The sequence below is a fragment of the Otolemur garnettii genome, unplaced genomic scaffold (genome assembly GCF_000181295.1).
Source record: "Otolemur garnettii isolate 467f Iridium unplaced genomic scaffold, OtoGar3 scaffold00002, whole genome shotgun sequence".
In the NCBI taxonomy this organism is placed as follows: Eukaryota; Metazoa; Chordata; class Mammalia; order Primates; family Galagidae; genus Otolemur; species Otolemur garnettii.
The window spans coordinates 42,656,684-42,673,825 of NW_003852397.1; the positions used below are offsets into that span (position 1 = coordinate 42,656,684).

The 17,142-nt window shown below is 38.0% G+C and overlaps 1 protein-coding gene across 2 annotated transcripts in view; it reads right to left on the reverse strand.

Moving 5' to 3' along the window:
• TOP2B (DNA topoisomerase II beta) overlaps window positions 1-12,179 on the reverse strand; it is a 72,031-nt gene extending 59,852 nt beyond the window's left edge. For both annotated transcript variants that reach the window (XM_023513791.1, XM_023513787.1), the window contains exon 1: window positions 11,495-12,179. In XM_023513791.1, coding sequence (XP_023369559.1) covers window positions 11,495-11,545 — 51 coding nt within the window. In that variant the 5' untranslated portion in view covers window positions 11,546-12,179. The remainder of the gene's footprint in view (window positions 1-11,494) is intronic.
• Between the last annotated feature and the right edge of the window lie 4,963 nt (window positions 12,180-17,142).

Here is a 17,142-nt window from a genome sequence, read left to right on the forward strand (position 1 = left end):
AAAAAAAAAAAAAAAAAAGACAAAAACTGTCACAAGAAACTGAAGAAGACATTATATAATGATAAAGGACCAATTCACCAAGAAGAAATAATAATTACAAACACATATACACCTAAACCTCAGAGCTGCAAATATATGAAGTAAACAGTATAAGTGAAGGGAGATAGAGTAACATAGTAATAGTGGGAAATTTCAACACCCTACATTCAATTATGGATAGAACAAGACAGAAGATCAATAAGTCAATAGGGATTTGAATAATACTATAGATCAATTGGACCTAACTGACATTTATTTAGAGCATTCCACTCAACATCAGAATACACATTCTTCTCACGTGCATATGGAACATTTTTCAACACAGACCACATTATTAGGTGACAAACAATTCTTAACAAATTTAAGAACATTATAACCATATAAAATATCTTCTTCATCCACAATATAATGAAACTAGAAGTCAATAATAGAAGGAGAACAAAAATTCCCAAATATGTGAAAATTAAACAACTCACTCTTATACAATCAATGGATTAAAGATGGTATCACAAGGAAAGTTAGAAAATTATCTCCACACACAAAAACACAACAGACTAAAATTTCTGAAACACAGATAAAGCAGTACACTGCAATTAAAAATGAAGAGAAGAAATATCTCAAATCAACAACTTAACATTATACCTCAAAGAACTGGAAAAAAACTAAACACAAATTGGCAGAAGGAAGGAAATATAAGATTATAGCAGAGATAAATGAAATAGAGACCAAAAAAAAAAAAAAAATCAGTGAAACCGAGTTTTTTTTTTCAAAATGATCAGCAAAACTGAGAAACCCTTAGCTAAAGAAATACAGCTCAAGTAACTAAAATTTGAAAGAAAAAAACACAACTAATTTCACAGAAATAACAAGAAGTTTAAGAGATTTATATGAACATTTACAGAGCAACAGATTGGACAATCTAAAAGAAAAGGATTAGTTTCTAGAAACATGCAATCTACCAAGACTGAATCATGAATTTAAAAGTCTGAACAGATCTGTAACAAGTAAGATTAAAATAAAGCAGCAGTCAAAAACTTCCCAACAAAGTAAAGCCCAGAACCAAATGGCTTCAGAGAAAAATTTTACCAAATAGTCGAGAGGAATTAACAACAATGCTCCTCAAACTCTTCCCAAAATTATTTCATTAGAAAGCAGGAAATACTTCCTGAAGCATTCTAGAGGCTGGCATTTCTGATACCAAAACTGGACAAAGATACAAGAAAACTAAAAAGCAACACTCAGATAAATGCCGATGCAAAAATCACCCTCCAAAAATCCCTATTCAACAGCACATTAAAAGGATTATACACTGTGAACAAGAGGAATTTATACCTGGAATGAAAGAATGTTTGAACTTATGAAAATCAATTATAATTCATCACAAGTTATGTACAGAAAGCATTTTACAAACTTCAACACCCTTTCCTGATAAAAATACCTAAAGTAGAGTAGAATGAAATTACCTCAATATAACAAAATCAACATATGAAAAGCCAACAGCTAACATCATGTACACTGGTAAAAGACTAAAAACTTCTCCTCTAAGACCAGTAAGAAGGTAAGTATGCCCAATCAGGCCAATATTCAACATGGTACTGAAAGTCCTAGTCAGAGCATTTAGAAAAGAAAAGGAAAGGAACGACATCCAAATAGGAAAAGAAATTAAAATATATATTCATAAATGGCATGATCTTGTAGTAAAAAACCGAGGGGAGGGGAGGGAATGGGAGGGGAGGGAAGGAGAAGGGAGGGAAAGAAGAAAGACCATTACAACTAATGGATGACTTCAGCAAAGTTTCAGGATACAAAATCAGCACATAAAAATCAGTTGTGTAATAAAGTAATAATGACCAATCAAGAAAGGAAATTCAGAAAACAATCCCATTTACTACAGCGTAAAAAAAGTATTTTAAAAATACTAAGCAGGTGAAAAGACTTGTATGGTGACAACTATAAAACATTGGGGTTTTTTTTGTTTGTTTGTTTGTTTTGAGACAAAGCCTCAAGCTGTCCCCCTGGGTAGAGTGCCGTGAAATCACAGTTCACAGCAACCTCCAACACCTGGGCTCCAGTGAGTCTCCTGCCTCAGCCTCCCAAGTAGCTGGGACCACAGGTGCCCGCCACAGTGCCCAGCTATTTTTTGGTTGCAGCCATCATTGTTGTTTGGTGGGCCTGGGCTGGATTCGAACCCGCTACCTTAGGTGTATGTGGCTATCGCCTTAGCCACTTGAGCCACAGGCACCGAGCCCAAAACAATGTTAAATGAAAGAAAATACAAATAAATGAAAAGACATTCCTTTCCCATACATTGAAAGACTTAAAATACTATTAAAATGTCCCTATTACCTCAAGTGATCTACAGATTCAATGCTATCTGTATCAAAATCCCAATGTAATTTTTTGCAGAAATAGCAAAAAAAACCCTTAAGATCCACATGTATTCTCAAAGGACCCTATATAGCCCAATCAATCCTCAAACAACAAAGTTAGAGATCTCACACTTCCTGATTTCAAAACCTGATCTTATTACAATGCAACAAAAATCTAAGATAGCATGGCACTGGCATAAAGACAGATATATAGACTAAGGGAACATAATAGAGAGTATAGAAATAAATCTTTGTGTAAATGGCTAAATGATTTTTGACAGAGTTATCAAGACTACAACAATGGGGAAAGGACAATCTCTCCAACAAATAGTGGTGGTAACACTGAATAACTACATGCAAAAGAAAGAAGATAGACCCTTACTTTATACCAGGGGTCCTCAAACATTTTAAACAGGGAGCCAGTTCACTGTCCCTCAGACCATTGGAGGGCCGGACTGCGGGCCCCGGGACGAGTCAGCTGCTAAGCAGGGCAGGCGGTGGGCTGGATAAATGTCCTCAGCATGTGGCCCGCAGGTTGTAGTTTGAGGACGCCTGCTATATACACAAATCAACTCAACAAGATTAAATACCTAAAAGCACACCCTAAAACTATGAAACTACTAGAAAAAAACATAAGGGAAAAGTTTTGGACACTGGATTTGGCAAAGATTTCATGGAAATGACACAAAAAGCACAGGCAACAAAAGCAAAAGTAGACAAGTAGGACACTAAACATAAACATTTCTGTGCATCAAAGAAAACAACTGTCAATGAAAGGCAACATACAGAATGGAGAAAAAACAAATCAAATAAGAGATTAATATCTAAAATATATAAGGAACTTCTATAACTCAACAACAAAATAACCTGATAAAAAAAATGAAGAATTTGAGTAGACAATTCTCCAAAAAAGATATAAAAATGGCCAAGAAACATGAAAAGCTACTCAACACATCATTAATAAACAAATGCAAAACAAAACCACAGTGACATATCACTTCATGCCTATTAAGATGGCCATCATCCCAGCACTCTGGGAGGTCCAGGTGGGTGGATTGCCTGAGCTCAGGAATTCTAGACCAGCCTGAGGAAGAGCAAACCCTATTTCTAAAAACTAGCCAGGTGTTTTGGCAGCTGCCCATAGCCCCAAGCTACTTGGGAGGCTGAGGCAAGAGAATCACTGGAGCCCAAGAGTTTGAAGTTGCTGTGAGCTATAATGACAGGGCACTCTACTGAGGGCACAAAGCGAGACTCTGTCACACACACACATACACACACACACACACACACACAAAAGATGTCCATCAGGAATAACAAGTATTGGCAAGGATATGGAGAAATCTGAAACCCTTGTGCACTGTTAATGGGAATGTAAGGTGCTGCTGTTATTATGGAAAACAGAACAGAGGTTCCTTAAAACATTAAAAATAGAATTACCATCACTTCTCGGCCTTTTGGCTAAGATCGAATGTAAAACCAGAATCACCATATGATCCAGCAATCCCACCCTTTGGTGTATATCCAAAAAAATTTAAAGCAGAATCTCAAAGAGAGATTCTTACAAGATTCATGATGAATGCTGTTCATCACAGCATTATTCATAATACCCTAGAGGAAGGAGCAAATCAAATGTCCACTGATGGATGAATGGATAAAGAAAGCACGGTATATAGGTACAATGTAATATTATGCAGCCTTCAAAAAGAAGGAAATCCTGCTACATGCTACATGGCTGAACCTCAAAGACATTATGCTAAACAAATAAGCCAATCACAAGGACAAATATTGTATGATTCCACTCATACAAAGTATCTAAAACACTCAAAATCATAGAAACAGAAAGTAGAAAGGCAGTTACCAAAGGACGTGAAAGAGGAGAAATTACTATTTAGCTGTTATAGAGGTTCAGTTTTACAAAATGAACTAATTCTAGAAATCTGCTGCATAATGATAAACATTTAACACTACTGAACTCAATACTTTAAAATGGTGAAATAGTAAATTTAATGTTACACATACTTTTACCACAACTAAAAAAAATCCTGGAAAACATGTGAAATCTGTACTTTATCTAATTATTGCTTGTAAGTTTCTCTAGGAAGAATATGTAAATATTATAAGTGTGATGATATACTTCGAACATTTTAAGCCAAAATGTTTTTCCTAAGTGTCGTATGACAAATATCCAGGAAATAAAGAGGAGTACAATTCTATTTAAAGTAATGAAAAATAGTAACGGATACATATTATAGAACGCCATAACAGAGGTCATTTATAGAGATTTCAAATCAACTCTCAATTGTGATATTAAAATAATGTCTAAAACTTGATATAAACCTTCAAAGCTGGATATTTCATTAAGTATGTTTATAATTACTATACTAAAAAATACTGTGTTAATTATAATCTTCTTGGCTATAGCTTTTATAATAAAATGTATATTAGTAAAGATAATCAAGCATTTTAAAATTATTTAGTCACTTATTAAAACCATAATATTTAGTGAACAATGTTAGTGTATATATAAAACATTTTTGCCAGAAAAAAATTATGAATAATATACATATGTAGGCAAAAATATGACATATACCCAACAGAATATCAATAAAAACTATTTACAGGTGGTAGAAACGCAGGTCATTTTTATCATCTTTTTTGACACATTTTTCTAATTTTTTACAATGAACACATAAAGGAATATGTGTTCATAAAGGAAAAGTTTATTAACCCATGTATATGAAAACATAATTAAGCTAGAATAAAAATGAATGTTTCTACTTTTGGAGGCACTGTTTATATTATTACTTCTGCAGCCCCACCTTTCACATTAGAATCTAGCAAAAAGGTAAGTAAAAATGAAATACACAAGATTGGCAGCCTCAGGAGAGTAGAAAGTTGACATTCCCATTCTCAACATGTAGTAGTCTGCACTGTTTACTGGCTCACTAAGAGCAAATACAGGTTTTCTTTTTGAGACATCTATAAGCTTTTCTAACAGAAACCTTAAAAATGGCTTCTTTCAGCTTCAGTTTAATAGTAGAAAGTTGCCCTGAGTAATGTCCAAGCCACTAAAAATCAACATCTTGGGGTAAGGGAAGAGAGGGCAACTTCCTCCAATTAATAGGATGGTCCTATCCTCAGAACAGGTATAAATACAAACACTCTTGACCTTAGAAGAGAGAAGTTAAATAAATCTATTTTGCCCTGTCTCCCCAGCAATTATCATTACTATGTCTAACTTTAAATAGATAGCTCTTTAGTTTTAACATTGTTGCTAAAAATATCCAAAAGAAGAACAGGATATTAACTCGAACAAGCACAGACCTGCAAAATCATATCTGCATATTTATAAAAGCAATCTCAATGCCACAGATGATAAAAGAGAATGATGTATATTTGACACACGTAAGCTAAAAGAATTATGGTCATTTTAGGCAATAAAAAGAGTCTTTTCTTTCCTCCTTTTACTTTCTTCTTTTTTTTTTTTAAACTAGAGATAGGGTCATGCTATGTTGCCCAAGTTAAATTCAAACTCCTGGGCTCAAGGAATCATCTCACCTTAGCCAGCTCAGTAGCTGGGACTATAGGCACATCCCACTTACCGGGCCTGGGCAAAGAGTCTTTTGATTTAACTTTTTCTTATTCTTACATGTTCACAGTAATAAGATATTACATACTAAAGTAATGCCTCCCTGAACTTGATATTGAATAAAAATTAATAATGTCTTTTAAAATAATCATTTACAAGAGCATTCTAAATAAATTTGCATTTAGAATAACTGAAAACTTAAGATTTTAAGTTTATTTTGCAATTTACTGTGATGCTTTAATTTATGTGGACAAATTGCCAAACTATTTTAGGAGTAAATAATTCTAGTACCCAGTGACATAGGAATCTATGAAATCAAAGCAACATTCTCATTCCCATATAAAAAGAAAGCCAACGAAAATGTAAAATAATCACCACATTAAGACAAATATCCTACACATATATACAAGTTGTTTTAATTCTGTTCTTTGTAATTTATACATATGATAATGCCATAATTGACTTTTTCTGAAGTTCAAAAGCTGGTTGCTAAATTAAGGCTTTATTGGGAACATTTTAATTATAGCAAAAATACCAAAATAAATCCATATAAATCCATATAACCTATTTTTTATGTTAATCTATCTTATAGCACTTCTGTAGTATTGCTAACTTCTAAACAAAAGAAAAATAGATGTAATACTTATCCAAGACTTCACCTTTCTTAAGAATACTTAAGAATACACAGGCTAGGCAAGGTGGCTCATGTCTGTAATCCTAGCACTTTGGGAGGCCAAGGTGGGAAGATTCTTTGAGGTCAGAAGTTCAAGATAAGCCTGAGCAAGAGCAAGAGCAAGACCCCCTCTATAGTAAAAATAGAAAATATTAATGGGGCATTGCGGCAGGAACCTGTAGTCTCAGCTATTCAGGGAGGATGAGGCAGGAGGATCCCTTGAACTCAGGAGTTTGAGGTTGCTGTGAGTTAGGCTGATGCCAGGGCACTCTAGGCTGGGCAACAGAGACTTTGTCTCAAAAGAAACAAAAACAAAAAAACAAACTACTCAACCACTAGAACAAAAAGAATAAAACAACCTCTTATTTTTCAGAATAAGTATACACCAAGATCATTCTGAAAAAGATTCCTCCATGCACTGAGTTGTCACCTGAGATATAGCAATTTAGGACAATCATCCACAGTTCCTGCTTTTCTGTGGGAGAATGAATTGCTGACAAAGAGAGGAAAGGAGATGGTTTGCCAGTTGGTATTAAAAAAGAACTGAGCCACTCATTCACATAATCGGCACAGAAAGCACACCATCACCAAGCCAACAAGAGTGTAAGTGGGGGCTGGCAGCCTAGCAACAAGCCCCTTGTCTTACCTTGGGTACAATCCCCCCAGACTTAACATTAACTTTTTGTAGCATTTCCTCTTTCTTTTATCCCATGATATTCATTTTAACTATCTACCCACCATGAATGCAGCAAAAAGTGAAAATCTGTCCCTCATCTATGCACCTCCAGAAATGTCCTCCCAAACCAAGGGACAAGGAGGTAGAAGATAATGGAAACTTAAGATAATAAAAAATGCACAGTTTTACTGTGAAAATAAAAAATACAATTTCCTTATGATATTAGGAAAGAAAATACTACTGAATTTTAAAAGAAAGAGAGCAAATGAGCTCACATACCTCCTGAGAGTTACTAAATGCCAAGCACTATGGGAATTATGTATAATCCAAATTAATCCTTATGTAAGAGTTCCATGAAACAGATGCTATTAAGATTCCCTTTTTATAGATGAGATAACTGAGGCCTGGAGAAGTTAAATGTTTTCCCAAAGTTTATAAAGCTAGTATTTGAAGAAGCTGAATTATGAAAATAGGTGATCTGATTTCAATGAAGCCCATATTATTAAACTAGTCTTGGTACATATACCCAGAAAAGAAAATATACCCCTTTGCTTTTTGTGTGAAAGTAAACATTTAGTGGAAAGATAGATAGGTATAACTCCAAAGTTTATTTTGTCACATAAAAGAACATATAAAAAAGTATAAAGATGAGTTGTTTTGTTTTTTAATGTTTTTAAAGTGGAAAGTGTGTAAATGATGGTTAAGAAAACAAGTCTAGTTTAAATCCCACTGCTTCATCCTTGTCTCTAAAAATTTGTTACCTAATCTCTAAGCCAGTTTCCTTCTCTGAAAATGGGTATAACTATACCTATCTAACCTTTTCCTTAGAAGGGAATCCTATTTGCATTAATATTTTTAAAAATACGGGAGGCTCCCTTTTTAAAGCACACTGAGTAAAATGCAACGGTTGCCATTGCCTAAGTAAATCTGAAACTACAAGTGAATATACTCACTTCTATCCAGAAAAGTTAATACACTTTATTAAAATTGTATCTAAATACTGTTATTATGTTGACTTAAAAATGTATCTTCAAAACATTGTTACTTGTCCTAGCAATGATAGAAGACTATTCTGAAAGTGAATTTGCCAATTATATAATTTGTTAACAACTGAGATGTGATTATGTATCCAGATCGTTTGTAAACATTATAAAGGACATAAACAAGGAAAATGCATGGTCTTCAGCTATTAATAATTGTTAAGACAGTTACCACACATGAAAGTACATTTAAAATGTAACATATAATTTACATTAAAAATGTAATGGCTTATATGTTCTATAATTCATAAGAGTAACAAAAATTCAAAAAATGAAACAGATGAGTTTAAACTAGAAAATAAAATTTGGTGAGACTCTGAGCTAGCCTCGAAAAGTAGTCAAGAATAACTATAATATATTCAATATGGTACAGATTTGCTGCAACCATTAAACATAATAAAAGACCAACAATGAAACAGACTATTATTATCTATTTACTAAAGCTTCACAAACTAAGAATTAATTTAAGAAATTATTTGTTGTAAGGTAGCCTTTACAGCTGTTATCTACTTTAACTCACAATAGTTTTATTATGTTGATATATTTATTTTATTTTTTTATTATAAAAATTCTGGTTAAAATACTGCAAATCAAACATAAACCAAATAAATAATTAAAAGCAGAAGTTAATGCCAATCTTAAACCATTTTGCTTTGTGGCTTCATATACTGAAAAGTAAATTTTTGCACTGACAACATTAACAATATGCTATATCCCAACAGCAACACACCTCTTCCTGTATGCCCTCACCCCGAAAAGAAGATATCAGGGACCTATTTCATTTTTACTTCTTTCTGTTATCCACAAGCAGGTGGCAACATAGCTTTAGTAAAACAAAGTTACCCTTCTTCCAAAACAGAAGACTATGCCCAATTCTTACAAAGAAAACAATTGCTTTTGCTCCAGCTAAAAGATATTTTACGCAAAAACAACTGCAATCTATTATATCTATTATTTCGGAGTGTGCATTTCTTAAACTTCACCAATAATAACAAACATTTATTAAGCCCGCACTGTGCTAGATATGTCATCCCATTTAATTTTCAATGCAATCTTATTTGAAAGATAAGAAAACAGGCTTAAGTTTTTTGCAAAAAGTCCCACAAACTATATGTGTTGCAAACAGGATCTGAACCTACATCAATATAACATCAAAGCCCATAACCACCTCAGTATATTGCCTCCCATTACATTAAGCCAATCTATGATTACTGATGTATATTATGGACATAAAGATACTTGTACAACCTAACTTAAAGTAAGCATCAAATCATAAAGCATCAATCTTAAAGAGTCCTTAAAGAGAACTTATAGGAGTGATTATCTTTTTAATAAACTTCTAATTCAACAAGATATACTCTATCAACAAAAGAATAAGTGGTTTTTTCTTCTCTTTATTTAATGTATTTCCCACAATTAGTTTTATAATGAAAGATTCTTTAATCACTAAGTCAATTTTAGTTTCAAATGAATTTTTCTAATGTCGAACAAGACACTCCAAGTTTGGCTAAATTTCCTATGTAAATAAGTTTCTTATTGAGCTTGAAAGAAAAAAATGGTTACTTAATTATCTACAACAGTAAATAACGGCACATTAAAATATTGCTATCAAATGTTAAAGGCAACCAATCCATCTGTGGAACAAAATGTTTACCAATACAGAATCAGAAATGCTCAGAGGAAACACAGGTAAGGCCTCAACACTTCCAAATAGTGAATGACAACTCAACCCAATCTGGCTGTCCAATTTCATTTTCAGATGTTTGATTTTAGTAACAGAGATGCCAGACATCAATTTTAAAAATTCTCTTGCATGTATGTATCCCCTCCCTCACCTTACCTTCCTTCCACCTCAAGTCCACAAGGACCACTAATTATTGTCTAACATTTTCTCTACTGGCTCTAGTCCATTTATACTTTCATACTATTTTGGAGTAACATGCAAAATTCGGAGAAATTCAACAATAAAAGCCTGGCAAGTTATTTTGCAAAGTAATTTGGCAGGAAATAAAAATGGTTAAAATGTTTTTCTGCTGTCAGTAACACCCTTTTTCCAAGCAACACTTGTCAGTACAGACAACTGCTACTCAAGTCACCTAAACCTAATCCAAACAAAGAGAAAACGAATAATTAACAAAAACACCAATATAAAAGTTCCCTTAGGGTGTTTCAAAGGTAGGGTGGAGAGTAGACTGAAATATGCAATGCTTTTTCTGTGGGATACCTAGTCAACTGACAGAGCTGGGGGTTGTGTAGGAAATGACCCTGGTCTGAACTCTGTGCTGAGCTAGTGAAATGCCGGTGAATTATCGATCTGTCGTGGGAATCCAGTCTCACAAGTTCCTCCCTCCCCTACTGCTACTTCTACTTCCCAGCAGGAACTGAGCGCCGAACTCTTCAACTCCAGCACTAAGCACTTCAGTCACCTCTCCAGGACATCTATGCAGCCCCTACCCCTTTTCACCTGAGATGCTGACGTGGGTAAGCGCTTCTTTTAATAATCCCACCCTGACAGATGGACGATGTGCAGCATATTAACTGCGGTGAAACACCCAGCCCAAATGTGCTCTCAACTGAAGAAATCTTGCCGAATTGCAGTGTAAATGGCTGCAGATATCCAAATTCATACTTCAAGAGATTAGAACACCAGAAATGGTTTCATTTAGAACACACACACACACCCCGTTCAACAGGGTTTTCTTAAACCACATTTGGAGAAAGTGCTGACCCGCACGGACACACACACATTAGCGCCATCCCCTCCTCTCACGCCCAGCTGCCCTGGAAGAGTCTGGGAGACAGGAAAACAGGAGAAGCGGAGGCTACATACTATATTCATGACTTTGTCTCCCCAAAGTTTCACGTGTACACTACACTCCCACAGCCGGAGCCTCCGGAGAGATAAAGAGAAGAAACAAAAAGGCTCACGGAGCGGGGGTGGGGGGTTCTGCTGGCACCAGCCCCGACGGGGCGCACGTTCAGGGGACTGGATTTCCCTCTCTCCCCGCCCCTGCCTAGCCCCGACCCGCGGAATTCCTCCCCGCCACACTCCGCGAACAATGCGGCACCGGGTCCCCGACCGCCCGCCCCAGGAGCCCCGCCACTCACCACCCAGGTCAGCGCCCCGTTGCCGCCGCCGCCGCCGCCCGACTTGGCCATGGCTGGTGCCTCCCGCTCACAGGCCCCGAGGCCGCAGCCGCCGCTCCCGCCTGCCTGCGTGCCGCTGGGCCCCGCTGCTCCGCACCGACCCCTCCGCTCGCCGCGTTCCTAGCCGCGCCGGCCGCCGCGCCCCATCGCGGAGACCCGGAGCGGACGTCCGGCCGAGCCCGCCGAGGAGGCCGCGCCGCCCGCCGCCCTCAAACTCGAGGCGCGGCAGCCGAGTCGCCCGGGCCTAGCACCGCAACTGAGGAGAAAGCGGAAGGCGGTGACGGCGCCCGAGCAGCGGCTCTGCCTCCTCGGCCGCCGGCGGCGCCACAGCACGCGGGGCCGAAGCCCGGAGGCGCGAGCCGCGAGGGTGTCCGGGTCCCGGGGGCGTCCGGACGTGGCAGGGACGCAGAGGCGCCTTGTCCTTCTCACACTCCGCGAAGGCCAGCCACTCGAGTCGCCGGAGAAGCCGTCCCGGTCGCTGCCGCTGCCCCAAAGGCCTCCTTCGTCGGCCGCACTGCAGCCCCGGTTTCCTCACAGTCACACACAGAGAGGGACAATAAACAGAGCCACCGCCGCCGCCACGGTTGCCTCCCTCTTGTCCGGCATAACACCGCACACACACATTCGCACACCGGGGAGAGAGGGAGGGCGCGGCGGCAGTCCTGGCTGTCAGTCAACGCCCTGCCGTCCAATCGGGGCCTTGTCGCCACAGCCTCTCGGCCAATCCTAAAATTCCAAGCTCCCGGAGGGGCGGGACCCGAGGGGAAAACGTCATTGCGGGTAGCAACTGAAGGGAAGACTTGGGGTTTTTTGTTTGTATGTGTGTCTGTGGGTTTTCCATTTGAAGGGAGAGCGGGGGCTGCTGTCAAGGGTCAATTGAGGGCGGCACAGGGAAGGAGTCGAATTGGCCTTGGGTCGATTGTAATCCTCCTAGCATACTGTTTACTTTAAGACCAGCGGGGAAGAGGCGGCGTTTCTTTGCCTGAGGGCTGTAAAGGGTGGGGGTGGGGTGGAGGTGACAGGAAGAAGCTAGGGCCGTCCCAAAGGGAAATTATTTTTAAAGAGCGGTTGTAAACCGCAGGCAAAACGTTGTAGATCACTGGTCCAAGAAGGGCCCCATGACCCTGGTCCCTCCCCGCCAAGGGCCCAAGTGGCCGCTACTGTCGAATCGTCCGCTCAGACCTTCTCTTCTCTCTCCTTCCTCTTCTCCCTTCACTCCCAAGAGAGGATATGGTCAGTCTCCAGAAAACTGCACTTAAAGAACTTAAGTGAGGCACAAGGAACGTTCCAGGGAGAGAACACAGGGTGGGCTGAAGGTTCTTTTTCTACCCTTTGTTGACCCTTCTCTCTGCATAACGCAGAGTTGTCGCTGTCACTTTTCTCATGTTCAGAACTGTGCCCCCTACCTCTAAGAGGGCACGCTTAGTTTTCTTTTTTTTTTTAACTGCTTTCAGTGTCAGTGGCGTTTTCAAATGCACACTAAGAAATAATTTCATTCGCAGTAAAGCTTTCTAAGAACGAAAATTACCCACACAGCAACACCAAAATCTTTGGCAGATGGGAGATGGCTTTACTTCATCCTTTTGAATGTAATTCCACTCAACAAGTATTTATTGGGCTCACATTCTGCCAGGCTGTGCCAGGCTCTGCCCTGGGTTCAAAATAAAAGCAGGGACCCTGGTTTCAAGCCATTCACAATCTGGCTTGTGATACAGACTAAAAGAGAGTTCACCATCAATAAAATGAGTTTTTAAGGGCATGAAGTGCCACCAAAGCATTGTAATAAGAGTTTTTTATAAATTTTTTTTTATAAACGGTATGGCACCTTTGAGAAGAGGTGTTTTTGTGAACTTCCTACTGTGCATTTCCTCTCAAGGGAAAACAAAAGACGTCTAGGTCACATCTTCCAACTGAATCCAGCGGTGGGGAACTCCAAAACATGGAAATAATTAAAACATAGTTTTTCTTAATTAGCTCTCTGGTGGCTATGTAAGCATTTTGGGGACTTTGGTTCAGAACAGTGAGGTCTTTCTTTACCTTGAACTTGGGGAACAAGCTTTTAAGTCAGACAGACCAGGGCCTAATCTGGACTCTGAACCTGATCAACTTAGTATCCAGACCCTTGGTATTTAACAAAACCTCAGTCAGAACTTTGTTAAAATGAGTACTTTTTCTCACGTACTTACTGTGACTTTATATCTCCAAATATATATTTATGTTTGAAAGGGGGTAATTTCAGAGGCTGTACGTTTTTTATAATGATATACGCATTAAGTAGAAGCGAAGCTATAAAATATATTGCTCTCTTTTTTAAACTTCAGTTTTCAAACAATCTTCAGCTTCACATTTTGAAGTGAATAATGTATTCAAAAGTCAAATAACATTAATTAATGAAAATGATGTTCATCTTTTCAACTTGCCTCATATGTGAGGCATTATTGAGTCCTATAGCCTTCTAAGTATGAAGAATAAATTTACACTGATAAATTTACTACTTTCATTCATAAGAAAATACTGACTCACCTAAAAGAATGGCAAGTAAGAGTTGTTGAATATAAATGCAAATCAACATTGTAAAGGGGAGATTTGTGATGAATGGCAGAAGATGATCAGAACTATCTCAGCTTTGAAAGAACTGTTAGTCTTTTTAACCATGTGCAGCAGACTTAATGTATCTTTATGATAAAATGGATTGTACCCAACTTGAGCACAACTTTCCCTTCTGGGGTTATGTCAAGTAATTTTCATGAAAGTAATTGTAGCAATAACAGCTACATTAAAAAGCTTCTACTAGGAGTCAGGCATATAGACTGCTTGAGCTCAGGAGCTCAAGAGCACCCTGAGTAACAGCAAGACCCCATCTCTAAGACAGAGCCTATCATTGTGGTGGGTACCTGTAGTCCCAGCTAGCTGGGAGGCTGAGGCAAGAGAATCACTTGAGCCCAAGTGTTTGAGGTTGCTGTGAGCTGTGACGCCACAAGAGTGATGCCCCTCTACAAAGGGTGAGAGAACGAAACAGTCTCAAAAAAAAAAAAAAAAAAAAACACTTCTATATCAGGTTTGTATTATTTTCGGATATCGCTTACTTTATAGGTCTATATTATATATATGTGCATAAAGACTTAATTTCTACCCCATAGCAAGTCTCAGCCAAAATGAAAACTATAGGAGTTATTTCTATAAACTGGAAGAACAAAGGTCTTTATTTAATCAAATATAGCCGGGTAGCTTCCATACAGTTTATCCTAACCACTTTAGAATTTTTATTTTTAGATCTTATATTGTAGCAATCAAAAATATTAATTAAATGCATACTTTATTAGGTACTAAGAACCTGGGAATTTAAAAAGGTGATCAAGATTCAGTTTCTCCCCAGAGTTCACACCTGTATTATACAGTTTTTAATTGATCTTTCAGGTCCAAAAACAATTTTACCTTTATTCATTGGCTATTTAATAAACAGCTTACCTCAGGCCAAGCACGGTGGCTCAGGCCTGTAATTCTAGCACCCTGGGAGCCAAGGCCGGTGGATTGCCTGAGATCACAGGTTCAAGACCAGTCTGAGCCCTTATCAAAACAGCCAGGTGTCATGGCAGGCACCTGTAGTCCCAGCTACTCAGGAGGCTGAGGCCAAAGAATCACTTGAGCCCAAGAATTTGAGGTTGCTGTGAACTGTGATGCCACATCACTCTACCAGGGGCAACAAAGTGAGACTCTCCAAAAATAAAATAAACAGCTTACTTCATGAGTCAACCTGTCATTGTACTTTATACACAGAAGGTAAGTTAATCAATAAATTATCTAAGAAGATAGCGACTCAAAAATATACTTCTAGGTATCTAGCAAAATTTAAATAGAGTTTCCACTTAAATCATGGATTGTTTCAAAATTATGATTCAGCTGGGGGAAGGAAACTAAGGTTTATGCTAGGGAGCATTTAAAGAAGTTTATATTTTAAATTCAAACTTTCCTGCCTATAATTTTACCTCTCCCTTCTCATTGTGTTAGCTTTTATAGATCCTTAATATATATAAAATTGCTAGGCTAAAGACAAGAAGAAAAATCCACATGTCTGGCCTACAATAAATTCAGTAAGTGATTGTTCAAATAATGACTATTAACTGTTATATTACTTTTTAAAAGGTACTTCAACACCAAAGGTAACAAGTGTTCGTGGATTGCTGAAGGTATCAGTAATAACCATAATCCTGAGCATTATAACCTTTGGGAAGACAAATAAAAGCTAACAGTCTTTAACTTCTATGTACAATAAATGTGAGGTCAGTATTTACTTTGACTTTTGTTTTACAGAATTTTTTTTTTATATTGGTTTTACCCAAGTAAGCTATACTGATCCTCTGGCAATACTCTACTTAACATAGATAGTAGGGATTTTTTCACTTTTTTTTGAGACAGAGCCTCAAGCTGTCGGTCTGGGGAGAGTGCTGTGGCATCACAGCTCACAGCAACCTCCAACTCCTGGGCTCAAGCGAGTCTCCTGCCTCTGCCTCCCAAGTAGCTGGGACCACAGGTGCCTGCCACAATGCCTGGCTATTTTTTGGTTGCAGCTATCATTGTTGTTTGGCAGGCCTGGGCTAGATTCGAGCCCGCCACCTTAGGTGTATGTGGCTGGTGTCTTAGCCACTTGAGCCACAGGCACCGAGCCATTTTCACTTATTTTATGTGGTATAGATCAATTAAAATTCAGTGTTCTTAACTGCTCTACTAAACTATATATTGTGGAGAACATAATTAGCATATGCCTTATTTATAAAAGCTGTTCTTGGCCCTTGTAAGGGAGTCTAATAATAGGTTGAACTTTTCTCATGTTCAGAGAAAACCCTGCTTTAGAAGACATTAGATGCTATCATTCACCTACTGTTCACCAACAAAATATTACTCAGTCCTAGCATATGTATTACTGAGTTATTTTGAAGTTTCTGGTTGCCTAGAGTCATCTGATTCTGTTACTTCATAAGTTTATAAGACTCAGATCAAAAGAAATGAGATAGTATTGGTTTTCCTCACTCAACTGTTTCCAGTTTCAGAAGAGTGGGGAACTGTAAAGCCAGTGCTGTCAAGTTGCTGTCATTCTGTAGTACATTAGAAATTTTAATTTGGGGGATATGAAGAATGAGAAATATCTATACCAGAAGAACCTAGGAGGTAAATCCTATAAGTTAGAAGCATTTTTGGACAAAACAAAAAAGGCACCTGCAAGCTATCTATAGTAATAATTAAAAATCAGAACTCTGAAAAAACATCTTTTACTGTGTCAATAATGAAAAAACTCACCAGTACATTATTCTCTATCGTCAAATCAGTTCATAGATTAGCCTGGATATCATATGGAACTGATATCTTTGTCTATTAGTTTTCTTCTTGAGAAGACTATCAGAATGTGGAAAGAGTCAGAGGAAGACTGAAGAATGCTGACTCTTTAAGCAATCTGGTTTAAATGTTGTTTGGGAAAAGAAAGAACCAGCCTGTTCAGTGAATGGTACACCACATAGTATATCATAGTTCTAGCTAGTCTTAGAAAGTGCCAGGCATACAATCAGTGTTCCATACATAAGTGTTTAAAGAATGGATTTGAGGTGTATCAAGAA